This window comes from Pantherophis guttatus, chromosome 4 (genome assembly GCF_059756535.1).
Source record: "Pantherophis guttatus breed Tessera chromosome 4, ASM5975653v1, whole genome shotgun sequence".
NCBI lineage: Eukaryota > Metazoa > Chordata > Lepidosauria > Squamata > Colubridae > Pantherophis > Pantherophis guttatus.
Genome location: NC_142066.1, coordinates 7,286,488 through 7,305,535, shown reverse-complemented (window position 1 = coordinate 7,305,535; position 19,048 = coordinate 7,286,488). Strand labels below are relative to the sequence as shown.

Below are 19,048 nucleotides of genomic sequence, written 5' to 3'. Positions count from 1 at the left end.
AAGGGAGAGATTTGAAAAATTAACACTTCAGAAACTCACTTACTTCAGGTCCCTCCTCCCAGTTTTGAATATCAGAGGCATAATAGACATGTTCAGACTTATTTTCTCCTGGGAAATAGTTGAATAATAGGTTGTCTGAAGCAAAATTTATTTGACTAAATCCGGAGAGAGATAATTCAGAGAATAATACTTTGAATGCTGGGTTTGGAATCCTAAACAACCTTTTTGTTAATAATTGTATTTTTTCCCCTCCTTCAAGCTTGGAAAGGTATGTGTGCATCGAGTTAGTTTGTGTGGCCACCTGGCCATGACACTCATCTATGCCCACCTAGTTGTAGTGAGCCACCCAGCCATGCTCACCCAACCATACCCACCTGGCGGCTTTGAGTCATCTCATTCTATAATTAGAATTATAGAATAACAGAGTTGGAAGGCACCTTGGAGGTCTTCTAGTCCAACCCCCTGCTTAGGCAGCAAACCCTACACCACTTCAGACAAATGGTTATCCAATCTCTTCTTAAAAACTTCCAGTGTTGGAGCATTCACAACTTCTGGAGGCATGTTTTCCAACAATTAATTGTTCTAACTATAAGGGAATTTCTCCTTAGTTCTAAGTTGCTTCTCTCCTTAGAGAGGAGTTTAGTTTCCACCCATTGCTTCTTGTCCTGCCTTCAGGTGCCTTGGAAAATTGATTGACTCCCTCTTCTTTGTGGCAGCCTCTCAGATATTGGAACACTGCTATCATGTCACCCCTAGTCCTTCTTTTCATCAAACTAGACGTGCCCAAGTCAGCAACCGTTCTTTATATGTTTTAGCCTCCAGTCCCCTAAACATCTTTGCTGCTCTTCTCTGCACTCTTTCTAGAGTCTCAACATCTTTTTTACATTGTGCAACCAAAACTGGATTATTTATTTATTTATTTTGTCACATTCACAGCCTTCAGGCACCAGCACATCACATCTACTGCTTCATTGAACTGACGAGGGGTGGAGATATACAACTGGGTATCATCAGCATATTGCTGATATCCCACCCCGTGTCATCGGATGATTTCACCCAGTGGTTTCATATAGATGTTAAATAGGAGGGGAGAGAGGACTGAGCCCTGAGGCACCCCACAAACGAGGAGCCTAGGGGTCGACCTCTGTCCTTCTACCAGGACCAACTGTGATTGACCAGAGAGATAGGAGGCAAACCACCACAACACGGTGCCTCCCACTCCTAGCTCCCTATCCAGAAGGATACCATGGTCAATGGTATTGAAAGCCACTGAGAGGTCAAGTAGCACCAAGATAGAGGAATGACCCCGTCTCGGGCTCACCAGAAATAATCCCTCAGCGTGACCAACGCAGTTTCCATGCTATAGCCAGGTCTGAAACCAGACTGAAAAGGGTCCAGATATTCCGTTTCATCCAATGACTGCAGGAGTTGAAGTGCCACCACCTTCTCTACAACCTTTCCCACAAAGGGTAGGTTGGAGACTGGATAGAGTGAACTATTGAATGAAAAGGGTGAACTTAAATTAAAACAAGATTTAGAGGATCAGGGATTCAAGATGGATTGGTTTTCATATATGCAAATATTTTCTAGATATCGAGAAGATCTTAAACAAGAAGGTTTTTATAATGTTTTGACTATTTTAGATAAGATATTAATGGGCTCTGATGACCATGTAATTAAAAAGTTATATGGATATTTGTTAGAGGTAAAATTGGAAGAAGAACAAGTTAAAGAATCAATGATAGCGTGGGGGAAAAATTTTGGTTATGGTATTGATTTAGAGAAATGGCAAAAATTGTGGTCACATAATTATAAAATGACAATGTCTACAGCATATAAGGAGAATTTGTATAAGATGTTTTACAGGTGGCATTTACCCCCGATAAGGATAGCCAGAATGTTCAAGAACAAATCGGAGAAGTGCTGGAAGTGTCATCAGACCCCAGGATCCTATTACCACATGTGGTGGACGTGCGTAGAAGCAAGGAGATTTTGGACTAAGATACACACGTGGTTGGAAAAAATGACAAAGAGACATATTGACTTTAAACCAGAGACATTTTTATTAGGGATCTTACCAGAGACATTTAATAAAGAATTGCAATATTTAATTGTGAATATCTTAACAGCAGCTAGAATTGCATTTGCAAAAAATTGGAAAGGAGAGAAGATAATTACTGATGAAGAAATTATTAAAAAAATGCTGGACTGTGCTGAAATGAGTAGATTGACATTTGAAATAAGAGAACAGGAAGATAAACAATATTATTTGATATGGGAGCTATTTTATCAATGGATAGATAATAAAGAATGGAGATGAAATATTACATATGAAATGAAATTTGGATAAAATGTGTAAACACTTGTTTTTTGTTAGAGGAAAGAACATTTGTCATAATTTAAATTTTGAAAATTTTGATAGCACGACATGATTTTAACCGATCGAAACACTGTCTGTGATTGTATGGAAGGATGATGTTTTTATGTTGTTTTTGTTTAAAAAAATAAAAAAAACTTTTTTTAAAAAAAATAATAATATTAGGCAAACAGAATTGATGATAATTGATGTTTGAATCCCCAAATCTTACTCATACTAATAAACATTGCACCAGAAAGATATCTAATATTTTAACTCTTTATTCTTTTTATCTTCACTTTGATATTCAGCTCATAAATATTGATAAAAAAATTGAATAATATTAGGAAATATAATGGCATTACAGTGACTTTTTGATCCCAAAGTCTTACCCATACTAGTCACCATTGTATCCGAAAGTAAAGGAACTGAATTCTTCAGTTCTTTCTTCTTACTAGCTGATCCTTGGTATTCATCTCAGGTCTCAACAGAATGATATAGCATTTAGGGAAAAAGATACATCCCAGTAATCCAGCACTAGAAGCTAAAATGGAGAAGATCTCCACAGCCAACAAGGCTTTTCCTGTGGAGCTCAGGTAAGTTGGAACAAATAGCACCCAAACACTGCAAAATACCAGCATGCTAAAGGTAATGAATTTGGCTTCATTGAAGCTGTCCGGTAATCTGCGAGCACAGAAGGCCACAAAGAAGCTGGCAAGAGCCAGGAAGCCCATGTAGCCTAGGACACAGGAGAACATGACCAGAGAGCCTTCATTACATTCATTGATGATGGCCTTGGTCACAGAATGCATGTTCAACTGTGGGAATGGAGGGGAAGATCCTAGCCAGAGGGCGCAAAGGCCAACTTGGATGAGAGAGAAGAAAAGGACAATGGAGGTTGCCATCCTTTTTCCCACCCACTTCTTCATGTTGGAATCTGGCCTGGTAGCCATGAAGGCTACAACCACAGTGAGGGTTTTGGCCAAGATGCAAGAAACAGCCATGGAGAAGATGATGCCAAAGGTTGGTTGTCGGAGAAGGCAAGTGACTTCATTGGGTTGACCAATGAACAGGAGAGGACACAGGAAGCAGAAGTGGAGGGAGATAAGGAGAATGTAGGTGAGGTCCCGGTTGTTGGCTTTGACCAGAGGGGTATCTCTGTGCTTAAGAAATATTCCTAATATCAGAGCAGTGATCAAAGACAATGAAATAGAAATGGAGGCCAAAGTATACCCTAGAAGTTCCTTGTAAGAAAGGTATGTTACAATTTTGTGGATGCAGTCATCTTTTCCTTTGGTTGGGTATTGGTCTTCTGGACATTTGAAGCATTTTTCCATATCTTTAAGACAGATAGACAGAAAGGAAGGAAAGAAAGATAGATTTCAGGTCAATTTGTGTATAGCATTTTGTCTTCCAAGCAGAGTTGTTGTAACATCCTATGTATGTTTATGTGTACCGATACATATGCATGTGTATAAATATATGCATCAATTTGACCTCATGAATATGACATTCAACAAGAAACCAAAAGATTGTGAATTCTACTCACACCTTAGACAGAAAGTCAGCTGGGGGACCTTCACTCAGGGGCACCAAAAATAACATGGAGTACTTTGGATTTCAAAGAAGTAGAAGACCCAAAAGTGCTTTTTCAAGAGGGAACTGGGCTTTCTGGTTTTTCTTTGAAGATGCTTTTTCTTCTCACCCAGGAAGCTTCTTCAGCTCTTCTTCAGCTTCTTGGATGAGAAGTGAAACACCTTAGACAGAAAGCCAACTGGATGACCTTCACTCAGAGACATCAAACATAACATGGACTGCTTTGGATTTCATATAAGTAGAAGAGTAATTAAAATATTGCCACTTCTTGAAGGATCCCATCCATTAAAGATGTGCAACTTAGAAAGCATCAATGCATTCTATATCCAAATTCTTATATGACAATATGAAAAATAAACAGCCACAAGATGTTGTTATGCCTGCAGAAAAGTCCAAATTTTTTTTACCAAGAAGTATTTGAGGTAGCTTCAAATGTGTTTTATTTTTTCTCAGCAGCCCAGCAATTAAATCACCACTGTTTTCCTCAAAGGGCTTCAAAGGGACAAATTGCCCCCTCCTCAAAAAAGGGTTGCCTGTCCTAGTGAAAACATTAGACAACATTAGCATTACTACAACTACTCAATGTCTGAAAATGAAGCCCAGCAGTGTTACCTCTTGGGGATAAACTAGCTGGATTGATAAACTTGTCTTATGACCACAATTGAGCCCAACATTTCTGTTGCTACGGGAGTCATTTCTTAAGGTAGTTTTGCTCAATTTTATGACCTTTCTAGCAGGGGGGTATCTACTTACCTTTACTTCTGTGCAAGCACAGAAACTTCCTGATGATGTTGGGGTCAGTGGGCATACCCTCCCGCTGGTTTTACTACCGGTTCGTGCGAACCGGTCCGAACCAGGGGCAACCCACCACTGCTTTCTAGCCATGGTTGACAAGTAAATCACTGCAAATGTTAAATTAGTATCACGGTTGTTTATCAATTAAGATGATTAAAGTCCTGGAGACTTTGTAAAACATATGATGAATGGTTGTAGGATTTGGGTTTAGCTAGTCTACAGAAAAGAAGGATTGGGGGGGACGATGACACATGATAGCAGTATTCCATTATTTGAGAGGCCGCCACAAAGAGGAGGGAGTCAATTTATTTTCCAAAGCATCAGAGGGCAGAACAAGAAACAATGAATGGAAATGAATCAAGGAGAGAAACAACCTGGAATTGTGGAGAAACTTCCTAATTGAGGACAATTAACCAGTGGAACATAAGTTGCCTTCAGAAATCATGGGCATTCCATCACTGGAGGTTTTTAAGAAGAGACTGGACAGTCACTTATCTGAAATGGTATAGGTTCTTCTGTTTGAGCAGGGGGCTGGATTATTGCTATAAGATTGAGAAACAAGAGAATAGAATAAAATTACAGACTTTGGAGGTCTTCTAGTCCAACCCCCTGCTTAGTCAGGAAACCCTACGCCACTTCAGACAAATGATTATACAATCTATTCTTAAAAACTTCCAGTATTGGAGCATTTACAACTTCTAGAGGCAAGTTGTTCCACTGATTAATTGTTCTAATTGTCAGGAAATTTCTCCTTAGTTCTAAGTTGCTTCTCTCCTTGATTAATTTCCATCCGTTGCTTCTTGTCCTGCTTTCAGGTGCTTTGGAGAATAGCTTGACTCCCTCTTCTTTGTGGCATCCCCTGAGATATTGGAGCACTGCTATCATGTCTCCCCTAGTCCTTCTTTTCATTAAACTAGACATACCCAGTTCCTGCAACTGTTCTTCATATTTTTTTAGCCTCCAGTCCCCTAATCATCTTTGTTGCTCTTCTCTGCACTCTTTCTAGAGTCTCAACATCTTTTTTACATCGTGGTGACCAAAACTGGATGCAATATTCCAAGTGTGGCCTTACCAAGGCCTTATAAAGTGGTATTAACACTTCATGTGATCTTGATTCTATCCGTCTGTTTATGCAGCCTAGAACTGTGTTGGCTTTTTTGGCAGCTGCTGCACACTGCTGGCTCCTATTTAAATGGTTGTCCACTAGGACTCTCTAGATCCCTCTCATAGCTACTACTATTGAGCCAGGTACCACATAGAGTATACTGTACCTGTACATTTTGTTTTTCTTGCCTAAGACTGTTATAATGTACCTGTCCTGTTTGAAATCTCCCCTTCTGGGCAAGGAACGCAATCATAGCAGCAAAATTTCTCTCCTTCCTTCTTTTTCTTTTGATTTCCAGGATGGCACTGTTCATTGCAGACTGAAAGAGGACAGACCTAATATAAATAGAAAATGAACTGGGATAAGAAAAATGCACCCCATATGTCTCTGTACAGCCCCCCCCCAATATTTGAGCAAGCCTCAGCTTGAATCTCTAAGAAAGAACAATCCTTAACTCCATTTGTTGAGAAAGGTATATTTTACTAAAGGTCAAATGGAATATAGTAATGCAAAGCCCAAACTAAAAATCACACGACAAAATCCCCATATCTAACTTTCCCTTCCTTAGGTACCTACCAGTGCTGCCCCACCAATCTCTGTTCAAATTCAAATATGATGTTTTCAGAACGGTTGCTTCAAGTGTGGTTTGGTGTGCCGTTATGTTCTGTTCCCAGCTGGTCGACCTTGAAGTTGTGTCTCAGGGAGATACAGTGAACTTTCTGTTTCCCTCAAATCTTCCCCTCTCTCATCCATTCTCCCTAGACCAGGGGTGTCAAACTCAAGGCCCGGGGGTGGTATGTGGCCCATGAGGTGCTTAGATCTGGCCTGCGGGGCCTTCCTGGAAATGGTGAAAGACTGGTCCATGGGGCCTCAGCTAGCAAAAATGGAGCTCAGGGAGGCTGTGCAAGGCCCACCTGGGCTCCATTTTTGGACACAACAGCCTCCTGAAGCCCTCTGCCAGTGTTGTGGCCTGTCAGTGGCCTGCGTGGATCGTGGCTGATCCTGACAATGAGGAGGCTGGTGTGGTGTCGTGCCAGCAGCCTGCACAGCCTGCGCTCGTGTCAGACAGCGAGGAGGCCGAAGAGGATATGATGCCAGAGGCAGAGATTCAGCCAGGGCCTTCAGAACCTCCAGAGGCTCCTTCCAGTGGAGAGAGCGAAGTGGAGGTGCCTCTCCTCAATGCTTGGGCATGCAGGGCTGCCAAAAGGCAGGAGTGGTTACTCAGGAAGAGAAGGTCTACTCGAGAGTAGGGCTTGAGGATAATTGGCCACTCCCTTAGCCTATTTAAGTCACACGCAGCTAATGCTTTCTTGCTAGAAACAACGTCTCATTACTACAGAGCATCTTGGAGAGCGAGCGATTTCTCATATCTGGTTTTCTGGGCTGGTTGCCAACCTTTGTCAGACTTTGTTCTTAATAACTTTGATAAGGATCCTTTGCACGGGAAGCCTACATTCTTGAAAGAAGTTTGTTTGGAATTAAACAGTGTTTGCGAAGCTTGGTATGTGTCACATTCTCTGGGAATCCGAAGCTGGGGCAGAACAGCCAGTGAAAAGGGAGGCCTAGGGAGACTGTGCACTCTATTTTTGCTGGCAGAGGGCTGCAGGAGGCCATCATGGTCAAAAAAAGAGCCTTGAGAAGTAACATTGTTTTGGCTATGCCACCCTGGCCACACCCCCTGGCCACATGTCCCTCCCACCCAAGATAAAACACAACCCTGATGCAGCCCTCAATGAAATAGATTTTGACACCCCTGTGCTAGAATTATGGCAGACTGGCACCAAGTGGAAGCAAAGGGCAAACATGAGGTCACAACTGACATATACAGAAGTCATCACATTTTCAGAAATAGGCTGCAGTTGTTTGACACCTGCATTTTGCATCCATACATGAAACAGGGCTCTTGCGCTCTAGGTACTGAACCTACAAGATAAATCATTGCATAATATTTGGCATTTTCATTTTAATCGTAGTCCTCACCTGGACTACAGCAATGCTCTCTACATGGGGCTCCCCTTGAAGAGCACCCGGAGGCTCCAACTGGTCCAGAATGCGGCCGTGCGGGTAGTTACAGGAGCTGCATGGCGCTCCCACATAACACCTCTCCTGCGTGAGCTGCACTGACTCCAGTGATCTTCTGGGTGCTATTCAAGGTGTTGGTTATCACCTTTAAAGCGCTCCATGGCATAGGACCTGGATATCTTCGAGACCGCCTGCTGCTACCAATGGCCTCCCATCGACCTGTGCGCTCCCACAGAGAGGGCCTCCTCAGGGTGCCATCGGCCAAACAATGTAGACTGGTGGCCCCCAGGGGGAGGGCCTTTTCTGTGGGGGCACCTGCCCTCTGGAATCAGCTGCCCCCAGAGATACGGAGAATCCAAGACCTCGGTGCCTTCCGCCGTGCCCTGAAGACCTTTCTTTTTCAGCAAGCCGGGCTGGCTTAACACATTTTTAAATGTTTTTAATAGGTTTGTTATTGTTTTTCAATTATGGGGCCAATCGTATATATATCTTTTAAACTGTATTTTAATGTTTGTATTTATGTTTTTACTTTGGCTGTGCACCGCCCTGAGTCCTCCGGGAGAAGGGCGGTATATAAATCTGATAATAAATAAATAAATGAGTAAATAAATGAGTAAATAAATAAATAAATAAATAAATAAATAAATAAATAAATAATCAAGACCCAAATGTTCTTTAGAGAAAACCCTTCACTGGACTGGAGAATACAGGGGGAATCAGGATCAGCAAGAACATGGTTTAAGTGATTCAATGACAGCCTTTGGATATCTCTGTTAGGCTTAGATAGTAGATATACAGTAGTGGCCAAAATTGTGGAAACCTTTTGGGAAAAGTGCATTTTTGAAGTTTGATAGCTAATAACACCACTTTTTTTGGGGGGGGGAGTTTCAAGATAATCCTATTCCACTGCTGGAATGGCCTAGGAACAGCCCAGACCTTAACCCAATTGAAAATCTATGGAGCCGACTAAAGAAACTTGTTAGTCAGAAGCGACCCAGCAATAAAACCCAGTTAATAGAAGCCATCATTCCATCTTGGTTTCACATCATAACAGCTGCAGATTTAAAAGACTTGGTTCACTCCACGGGAAGACATTGTAAGGCTGTAATTCATGCTAAAGGTTACCCAACTAAGAGCCTTGGTGGTACAGTGGTCTAAGGCACCCTGTTATTAAGCTGGTTATTAAGACCAGCTGCCTGCAATTACTGCAGGTTCAAATCTCGCCAAGGCTCAAGGTTGACTCAGCCTTCCATCCTTTCTAAGGTAGGTAAATTGAGGACCCAGTTGTGGGGGCAATAAGCTGACTTTGTATAAATATACAAAAGAATGAAGGCTATTGCTTAGCGCATTGTAAACCGCCCTGAGTCTCCGGAGAAGGGTGGCATATAAATCAAATAAAATAAAATAAAATAAAATAAAAAATAAAAAACTAAGTATGAACTGACCTGGTGATAATTTTTGTATATCTCATTTTTTCTATGGTGATAATTTTTGTATATCTCGTTGTTTCTACGTGTTTCCCTTTTCTTCTTTATACTGTAACTGCTATTCTAATAGCAAATCCTTCATAGAAGTTATTGCATTACATTCCTGATTAAAGGAGCCTTGGTGGCGCAATGGATTAAGTGCTGTTAAAGTAGCACTTAGCTGCCAGCTGCCTGCAATTACTGCAAGTTCAAATCTCACCAGGCTCAAGGTTGACTCAGCCTTCCATCCTTTCGAGATAGGTAAAATGAGGACCCGGATTGTGGGGGCAATAAGCTGACTTTGTATAAAAAAAGAACACCACTTGGGGCGGGGGGGGGCGAAAGCCCTACTAAGCAGGTATATACAAAAGTATGAAGACTATTGCTTATTGCATCTCCGGAAAAGGGCGACATATAAAATCGAACTAATAAATAATAAATTATCTTTCCATTGATATATAATGTTATGGTCCCCCTCCCCAAAGAAAGAAAATAGAAAATACATTTTCCCAAAAAAGTTTTCACAATTTTGGCCACTACTGTAATATAGCACTAACAATAGCACTTAGACATATATACTGCTTCACAGTGCTTTATAGCACCTTCTAAGCAGTTTACAGAGTCAGCATAGTGCCCCCAACAATCTGGGTCCTCATTTTACCAACCTGGGAAAAATGGAAGGCTGAGTCAACCGTGAGCCAGTCAGGATCGAACTGCTGGCTGTAGGCAGAGTTAACCAGCAATGCTGCATTCTATTCACTAGGCCACCATGCTACTCGTATATGATATAGTGTAATAGTATTATGATATAATATTATCATAAGGGCAAGCATTGTCTGGAAACATCTCTGCCTCTTCCTATTATTCATAAAATAAATATTATGAACCACATGGAGAAAGGAGAGTCCTTTGCGAACCCAAAGAGTTGCACCTGATTGAAGACTCTGTGCCACAAAATCATGTTCTCATTAATTCTGAATTCTTCTCCACCGGGTGCATCTGGCTCTACCCATCCAACTTTCACTCTTTCAAAAGACCTGTTTGGAAAAGTGACCATGTTCACAATGTCAAATCCGCCTCTTATTTCCTTCCGCTCATTAAAGGACACCATGTCGTTCGCTGAATTGTTGAAGGAAACCCTTTTCAGATATGGGTGGAGCTGATTGAAAAACCAAGAGTAAGAAAACATGTATTATTTAGAAAGAGGTAAAGAAAAGAAGTTAACGATGAATTAAAGATTTCATTTATTTGTTAACAGAATAACAGAATTGGAAGGGACCTTGGAGTTCTTCTAATCCAACATTTGCTCAAGCAGGAGACTCCATACCATTCCAGACAAATGACCATCCAGTCTCTTTTTAAAAACCTCCAATCATGGACTACCCACAACTGCTGGAGGCAAGCCATTCCACTGGTTAATTGTTCTCACTGTCAGGAAATTTCTTCTTAATTCTAGGTTGCTTCTCGCCTTGATTAGTTTCCAGCCGTTGTTTCTTCTCTTGCCATCTGGTGCTTTGAAGGATAGGTTCATCCCCCTCTTCTTTGTGACATCCACTCACATATTGGAATACTGCTATCATATCAACCCTAGTCCTTCTATTTACTAGACTAGACCTGCCCAACTTCTGCAACCATTCTTCATATATTTTAGTCTCTAGCTCCCTAATCTATTTGGTTGCTGTTCTCTGCACTCTTTCCAGAATTTGTTTTAAGTTATGGTGACACTAATTCCAATGATTAAGTTCTATCAAGAAATATTAGGACCTTACAGAACTCAAATGAGTTTTGGGATAAGTTTTCTTCTATCCACCCTTGCAGTCCTTGCCCATAATAATTCAAAGAACTAAGATATTTTTGAAGAAGAGTTGTTACATTTTCCATAGCTAAGCTTCTAGAAACCTCATTTGAGTCTGTCATCTGCACCTCTATAACTGTCTGGTTTGGCTCTGTAACCCAACAAGACAGACCGAGACTTCAACGGATAATTAGAACTGCAGAAAAAACAATTGCTACCAATCTGCCTTCCATTGAGGACCTGTATACTGAACGAGTAAAAAAGAGGGCTGTGAAAATATCTACAGACCCCTCACATCCTGGACATAAATTGTTTCAACTTCTACCCTCAAAACGACGCTATAGGGAACTGCACACCAGAACAACAAGACACAAGGAGAGTTTTTTCCCCGAATGCCATCACTCTGCTAACCAACTAATTCCCACAACACTGTCAAATTAACTACTATGACTGTATTACTATTCTTCTTCTCATCCTTACTAGTATTTATCGCTTCCCACTTACGGCTATATCCATGTTGCTTGTATCTTTACAACTTATATTGTTTTTATTGTTTCCTAGTACAATTTGATTGCATCTTAGCATCCTATGACTATTACTAAGTGTTGTATCTTATGATTCTTGACGAATATATTTTATTTTTTTCTTTATGTACACTGAGAGAATATGCACCAAAGACGAATTCCTTGTGCGTCTAGTCACCCTTGGCCAAAAAAAGAATTCTATTCTATTCTATTCTATTCTATTCTATTCTATTCTATTCTATTCTATTCTATTCTATTCTATTCTATTCTATTCTATTCTATTTCACTGTCATGTGTTTTAACTCTGATAGAGAAAATAGCCATATTGTTTGATCTTGCAGAATATGTTTAAGACATCAAATCTATGAAATTGTATAGATTCATCAAGTACCCATGGAAAGGACATGTATGACTGTTCATAAATTTTCAGCTAGAGATAAAGTTCAGGAAAAGTTCAATCAGTCATTGTAACAAAAACAATCCTGTTTTAGGTGCCATTATTACCAGCCACGGCTGAAGTTCTACAAGTTCAACAGAGCCGGCCCTCTTGATAGATCTCTGGAAGGATTGAGATGAGAACATGGCATGCAAAGCATGAACTGTTGCATAAACACCATTATAGATACTGTAGCTATGTCCAATGGTATGCATTTCAAACAGGTGTCCAGGCAGATCTTCCAAATTTTCTTTCCCACTACACATTTCATCATCCTTTAATGACATATCAGGATTTGGGAGAAAACAGTCAAATGCTTGCTCCCAAAAGTCCTTAAAGAAACCATCTTCTTGGGCCCAGGAAGGTTCTATCATCTGGAGAAAAGTTTTGAATCCCTGAAGTTCTCTTAAGTGAACCATAAAAGAAATGGCTCCTTGGAATAAATCAAGATCCCAACCTCTCTGAATTCCTGGGAGTATGAAATTAATCCCACTTGTCATGATCCAGACCTTTCTGAATGAGTCCTGTTCTTTATTTGCAGGGTCTTGCACGAATACAATGGCCCTCAGCCGTGCTATTGTCACAGATTCTCCATAAATGATGAATGTATTAGCTTTATGATCAGTCAATGGAACGTGGATTTGTGATGCTTTATCAATAATGGGTTCCAAGTTATCCAAACTAATTTCATGCGGGATTCGTTCTGTGTAAGCTGTGCATATTCCATGCTGGGAAAGCAATAATTCCATGGTCTGCAAGAATTTCTCTCCATTGTTATTATCAAGGGCCATGAGCCCTATCCATGTCCACCCAAAATATTGGAGCAACTGGATGATTCCAGAGTATTGGTGAGCTTCATTTGGGACCATGGAATAAAATGAAGGGACTTGGATGTCATAAAGCTTCTGAGGGACCAATGATCCATATGTGAGCTAAACCAGAATATAACAAAGGGAAAAAACAATAAGATAAAACAGTGGTGGAATATTTATCTCTACAGAGATAATATTTAAGCAGTTTGTTCATGTAGAGAGAGCTAAAGTGAATGAGTTTTTGAGGAATATTTTAAAGGCATTAGAGCATAATGCAGCATACTCCAAAGCACCTGAAGGCAGGAAAAGAAGCATTGGATGGAACCTAATCAAGGAGATAACCAACCTAGAACTAAGGAGAATTTTTTTGACAGTTAGAACAATTAATCAATGGAATGACTTGCCTCCAACATTGGAGGTTTTTAAGAAGAAACTAGACAGTGATTTGTCTAATCACTGTCTAATTTCCTGCTTGAGCCAAGGGTTGGACTAGAAGACTTCCAAAGTCCCTTCCAACTCTACTATTCTCTCATTCAGTTTCAACTGTTTTTATTTTTTAGTCCAGTCCTGTCCTTTGACTGCTTTTTGCCTACTGCAAGCAAAATCCTACCTGTGGTAACTTGTAGAGATCCAGAATGTCCGCCATATGAAAAGAGGTATCAGAACCAAGTCCTCCAATGATGGCTATCAGATTCCTTTGCCTGGCACATTTGTAGTTGGGAAGAAAGCTAATTGATTTGAAGAGCAAATCCAAGGTGGTGCGATAAGTCATCCTTGCATCATAGTAGCTGTCGTAGATATGGAACCCAAGAGTAAGGTTAGGCAAGATCTGGGCATTCTCATTGATCTCCTTCACAGCAAAGGCCAGGGCAAGGGCGTGCTGATGGAACTTTGTGACTACACTGCAAAATAAAAATAAAAATAAAAATAAAAATAAGGTTCAACTTTTTTCATTAAGCCAGAGAGAACAAATGCATTCATAATTTACAAACTTACTCTCCAAACAAATCAATCAATAACAACTTCACTGTAATGATACTCTTTTTCTCCCTGTGTTTTCTAAAAGCTGTGATATACCATTTCTCAAATCCCTCCCCCCCAAAAAATATATATTGATGATGAAGTACCATGTCTGGATTAGAAAGACAGCTACATGAACTGGTAGAAATGTTATTATTTATTTATTTCAAAAGAAAAATGTTCATCTTCTGAATCTGTGGTCAACATTCCAGGCATTTCTTATGTCAATTGTAATTTAGAACATACAGTAGAGAATGGAACAATATTCATCTTCTTATTTTATGATCAGAAATATGGATTTTTATTCAATTTTATTTTCTTTCTTTCCATCATTTATATTGACTGTTTCCCTAGGAACTATCATTAAGTGCTGTACCTTATGATTCTTGACGAATGTATCTTTTCTTTTATGTACACTGGGAGCATATGCACCAAGACAAATTCCTTGTGTGTTCAATCACAGTTGGCCAATAAAGAATTCTATTCTATTCTATTCTATTCTATTCTATTCTATTCTATTCTATTCTATTCTATTCTATTCTATTCTATTCTATTCTATTCTATTCTATTCTATTCTACTCTACTCTACTCTACTCTACTCTACTCTACTCTACTCTACTCTACTCTATTCTATTATCTATCTTTGTGTCTGTACTGAAGAAAATTGGAAGACAATTCTTTTTTAATCATTTTTTAAGCCTTCCCCCTTTTGATGCTGTCTCCCCTAATTTTTACTTTTCTATTGTTTGCTATTTTATCTTTTTGGTTTTTAATTTAATACAGTTAAAATGTAGTTACTGTCCTTTCTCTGCTAACCCCCTGCTTAGGCAGGAAACCCTACACCACTTCAGACAAATGGTTATCCAACATCTGCTTAAAAATCTCCAATGTTGGAGCATTCACAACTTCTGGAGGCAAGTTGTTCCACTGATTAATTGTTCTAACTTTCAGGAAATTTATCCTTAGTTCAAAGTTGCTCCTCTCCTTGATTAGTTTCCATCCATTGCTCCTTGTCCTGCCCTCAGGTGCTTTGGAGAACAGTTTGACTCCCCTCTTCTTCATGGCAGCCCACTTAGATATTGGAACACTGCTCTCATGTCACTCCTAGTCCTTCTTTTCATTAAACTAGACATACCCAGTTCCTGCAATGGTTCTTCATATGTTTTAGCCTCCAGTCCCCTAATCATCTTTGTTGCTCTTCTCTACACTCTTTCTAGAGTCTCCACATCTTTTTTACATCATGGCGACCAAAACTATATGCAGGATTCCAAGTGTGGCCTTACCAAGACCTTATAAAGTGGTATTAACACTTCATCTGATCTTGATTCTATCCCTCTGTTTATGCAGCCTAGAACTGTGTTGGCTTTTTTGGAAGCTGCTGCAGACTGCTGGCTCACATTTAAATAGTTGTCCACTAGGACTCCAAGATCCCTCTCACAGTTATTACTACTGAGCAAGGTACCATATATCTGTACACTGCACGAGTCAAAAAGAGGGCTGTGAAAATATCTAGAGACCCTCACATCCTGGACATAAATTGTTTCAATTTCTACCCTCAAAATGATGCTATAGAGCACTGCACACCAAAACAACTAGACACAATTTTTTCCCCGAATGCCATCACTCTGCTTAACAATTAATTTCCACAACACTATCAAATAATTTACTAAGACTGTATTACTATTATTCTTCTCTTCTTTACTAATATCTATCTCTTTCCACTTATTACTATAACCAGCATCGACTTCCCATCGCCCGATGCGTTCCCACAGAGAGGGCCTACTCAGGGTGCCGTCAGCTAGACAATGTCGGCTGGCGACCCCCATGGGTAGAGCCTTCTCTGCGGCTGTGCCCACCTTTTGGAATCAACTTCCCGTGGGTCTTCGGCTGGCCCCCGACCTTCGTACCTTCCGCCGTGAGCTTAAGACCTGGCTGTTTAAACGCCCTAGTCAGAATTGATGGGGTCTACTGTTTTAAATTGGTTTTTAGTCTGTTTTTAGTCTGTTTTAAATTGTTATTTATTGGGATTGTTTCATTTGATGTGAGCCACCCTGAGTCCTCTGGAGAGAGGGCGACATATAAATCCAATAATAATAATAATAATAATAATAATAATAATAATAATAACAACAACAACAACAACAACAACAACAACAACAACAAAACAACCATGTTTCTTCTACCTTTCAATTTATATTGTTTTTATTTGTTTCTTAGTACAATTTGATATCTTATTAGTAACCTTGACTATCACTAAGTGTTGTATCTTTTTATTCTTGATGAATGTATTTTATTCTCCTTATGTACACTGAGAGCATACACACCAAAGAAAAATTCCTTGTGTGTCCAATCACACTTGGCCAATAAAGATTTCTATTCTATTCTATTCTATTCTATTCTATTCTATTCTATTCTATTCTATTCTATTCTATTCTATTCTATTCTATTCTTTTTTTTTTAATTTGATTTATATGCCGCCCTTCTCCGGAGACTCAGGGCGGCTTACAATGCGTTAAGCAATAGCCTTCATTCTTTTGTATATTTTATACAAAGTCAGCTTCTTGCCTCCACAAACTGGGTCCTCATTTAACCTACCTTAGAAAGGATGGAAGGCTGAGTCAACCTTGAGCCTTGGAGAGATTCGAACCAGCAGAAATTGCAGGCAGCTGTGTTAATTACAGGGTGCACTAAACCCCTGTACTATCAAGGCTCTATTCTATTCTATTCTATTCTATTCTATTCTATTCTATTCTATTCTATTCTATTCTATTCTATCATATAAGAACAGAGGAGATGCATCATAAATTATTTCTTAATTGGGGGAACTTGCTTTCTTTTCTCAGAAAACTGAGTCAGTATTGCAAAATGAAAACTGTGTTTACCCGATGGTGTCATGCTCTGGCTAATTAATTACTACCCAGTTTGATATTCTAAAAATCAATAAAACAACCCAGTCTATCATTGACTTGTCTTAAACATTCCATAACTTGTTCCCTTCACATACATAATCATGATAAGTTGCCTCGTTCTTGACAGCCTGCCTAATGCCAGCCGATGCAGAGGGACGGAGAAATGTTTCTTACTCTGAAAATTCAAATTGGCGTTGAGAAGGCTCATCATCAAATGACAATTCTCTGAATCCATAGATGATCTGAGAAATCAGCCCACCGATGAGGAAGTCACCTGGCTGGTACCATTCATGAGGAACATGAAGAACATTACTTAAGCGACATTTCAGACCACCTGTTCTTCCCACCGTGATAAGAACAAAGCCCCAAAGCATTGACTGTGTCACCATCTCATAGCAAAGGTTGGCTTTCTAGATGATTTCAACTGCCAGCTTCAGTGGTTCCTAATTTTGGCCACCAAACAAGGAAACATACAAATGCATGAATACCAACGGAGAGTGTCAGCATTTCCTTTACAGATAGGTGTTTAAAGGGTGGTGGAATTTTATAGATCAAATCCTATGAACCCTGCCTCCTGTTGGCTCCTGCTCCCACTGTCACACAGCACAACCCTAATAGACAAGTTCAGACTTACTTCTTATTTTTCTACTGAGAGATTGGTGAAGAATTTGGCTGGATGAAATTACAGTGTCTTGGTGAATTCCAGGGAGAGAACTACTTCTTCAGTATTTGAATACTAAATAGCAATTTTGGTAACAAATATGCAGTAGCTGATCACAAGAATCTTCTGCTACATGGGGCAGAAGAAAAAATGTAATTCCCCAAGAGAGCAAAGTACAATAACTTTGAGTAAACAGCACAAGAAGAATTTCTGTCTTATCAAATGATTGGACATCCAGTTGTTGTTGATTAAACCATCAACTCTGAAACTATAAATTAGTTTGTGCACATAAGTATTATTAAAATAAGTATTTTGTAAACTAATACTCAAAAAAGATAAGCTTAGTCACAGTGCCAGAGAAAGCCAAAGGTGATTTTTCAAGAGGCAACTGGACTTACTTTCTTTGAAGACGTTTCCCTTCTCATCCAGGAAGCTTCTTCAGCTCTGACTGGATGGTGGGGAATGGAAGGCTTTATACTCCTTGCAGGAGTATAAATTTGCTGTCAGAGTCCCAGCACTGACATATATATAAAGAGAGGAGAAGCTTGAACTTTTGCCTACTAAATCCCTTTGAAGATTCTGTCTCCTCGGAGATGGGAGAGGGGGGAGACATTCCTGTGATCTGACGAAGAAGAGATCAGGAAAGTGACTTGGAAGATAGCCAATGAGAAGCAGAGAATTGGGGATCGGAAAGGGAGGGATTGGGGGGGGGGCAAAGGTCAGTACTGACTGCAAAAGAGCCAGGATCAGATCGTTGTGCTCAAATAAAGAGAAAATTTCCTTAAAGATCGGCAGTTTGGAAATTCATTTATTTTGAGATAGCATCGAAACCTGACATTTGCATTATTTCATTTGGTCATTTGCATTATTTTAGAAAGTCATTGAGGCCACCTGGGGTTGTATCTGTGCCATCAGAGTCACCTTAGCAGTGCAAATGGGTGCAGAACTTTCTTGGAACTGTTGAGATGAGCTGCTAAAGAAATTGAATACATAAAGTAAGGTGAGAAAAGTAAGGTTCTACATATAGGCAAGACAAACCAAATACACAGATGTAGAATAGGTGGTACCTGGCTCAATAGTAGTAACCGTGATAAGAATCTTGTGCATAATTGCTTAAATATGAGCCAACAGTGTGCTGCAACTGCCAAAAAAGGCAACACAGCCTTGGGATGCATTAACAGAGGTATAGAATCAAGTTCACATGAAGTATTTTTTTTTTGTAAAAAGTTTTTTTTATTCTTTACACAAACATACAAACAAACATACAATGCATTTTTTCTGAACAGAGTATTAGCTGGGTCACAAATTTATACAATTTTTAGTCATCTCCAATACAATTTATATATTCACTTTTTGCCATAGTGTTTATTCTCTCTAATCTTTACAAACTAATATTGCCCTTCATCCTAATCTCTAATCTTAATAAAATTCAATTTTTCCCTTTTCGTCTCTAAGTTAAACCCTTTAAATTTAAAATCTCACAACATAATGTAATTCTCAATATTTCCTTAAATTCCCTTATTATAATCACAAATATTTTTCTTTATCAAC

General features: G+C 39.6%; 1 protein-coding gene across 1 annotated transcript; it reads right to left on the bottom strand.

The window, feature by feature from the left end:
• Positions 1 to 2,635: 2,635 nt before the first annotated feature.
• On the bottom strand, positions 2,636 to 17,225 carry LOC132709875 (vomeronasal type-2 receptor 26-like). The gene is made up of 6 exons (XM_087893225.1): positions 17,011 to 17,225; positions 13,518 to 13,809; positions 12,164 to 13,027; positions 10,272 to 10,499; positions 6,061 to 6,187; positions 2,636 to 3,695 (listed from the first exon to the last, which is right to left on the bottom strand). Exons 1-6 carry the CDS (start codon positions 17,223 to 17,225, stop codon positions 2,794 to 2,796), a joined length of 2,628 nt encoding a protein of 875 aa, XP_087749351.1. The 3' UTR covers positions 2,636 to 2,793.
• Between the last annotated feature and the right edge of the window lie 1,823 nt (positions 17,226 to 19,048).

Excerpts from the sequence above, each read along its gene's own strand:
- LOC132709875 (XM_087893225.1), bottom strand. The coding sequence starts at position 17,225 with ATGGTGACACAGTCAATGCTTTGGGGCTTTGTTCTTATCACGGTGGGA. Across the intron at positions 13,810-17,010 it reads CGCCAATTTGAATTTTCAGA|TGTAGTCACAAAGTTCCATC; the intron begins GTAAGAAACATT and ends TTTATTTTGCAG. Across the intron at positions 13,028-13,517 it reads ATCTCTACAAGTTACCACAG|CTCACATATGGATCATTGGT; the intron begins GTAGGATTTTGC and ends ATTCTGGTTTAG.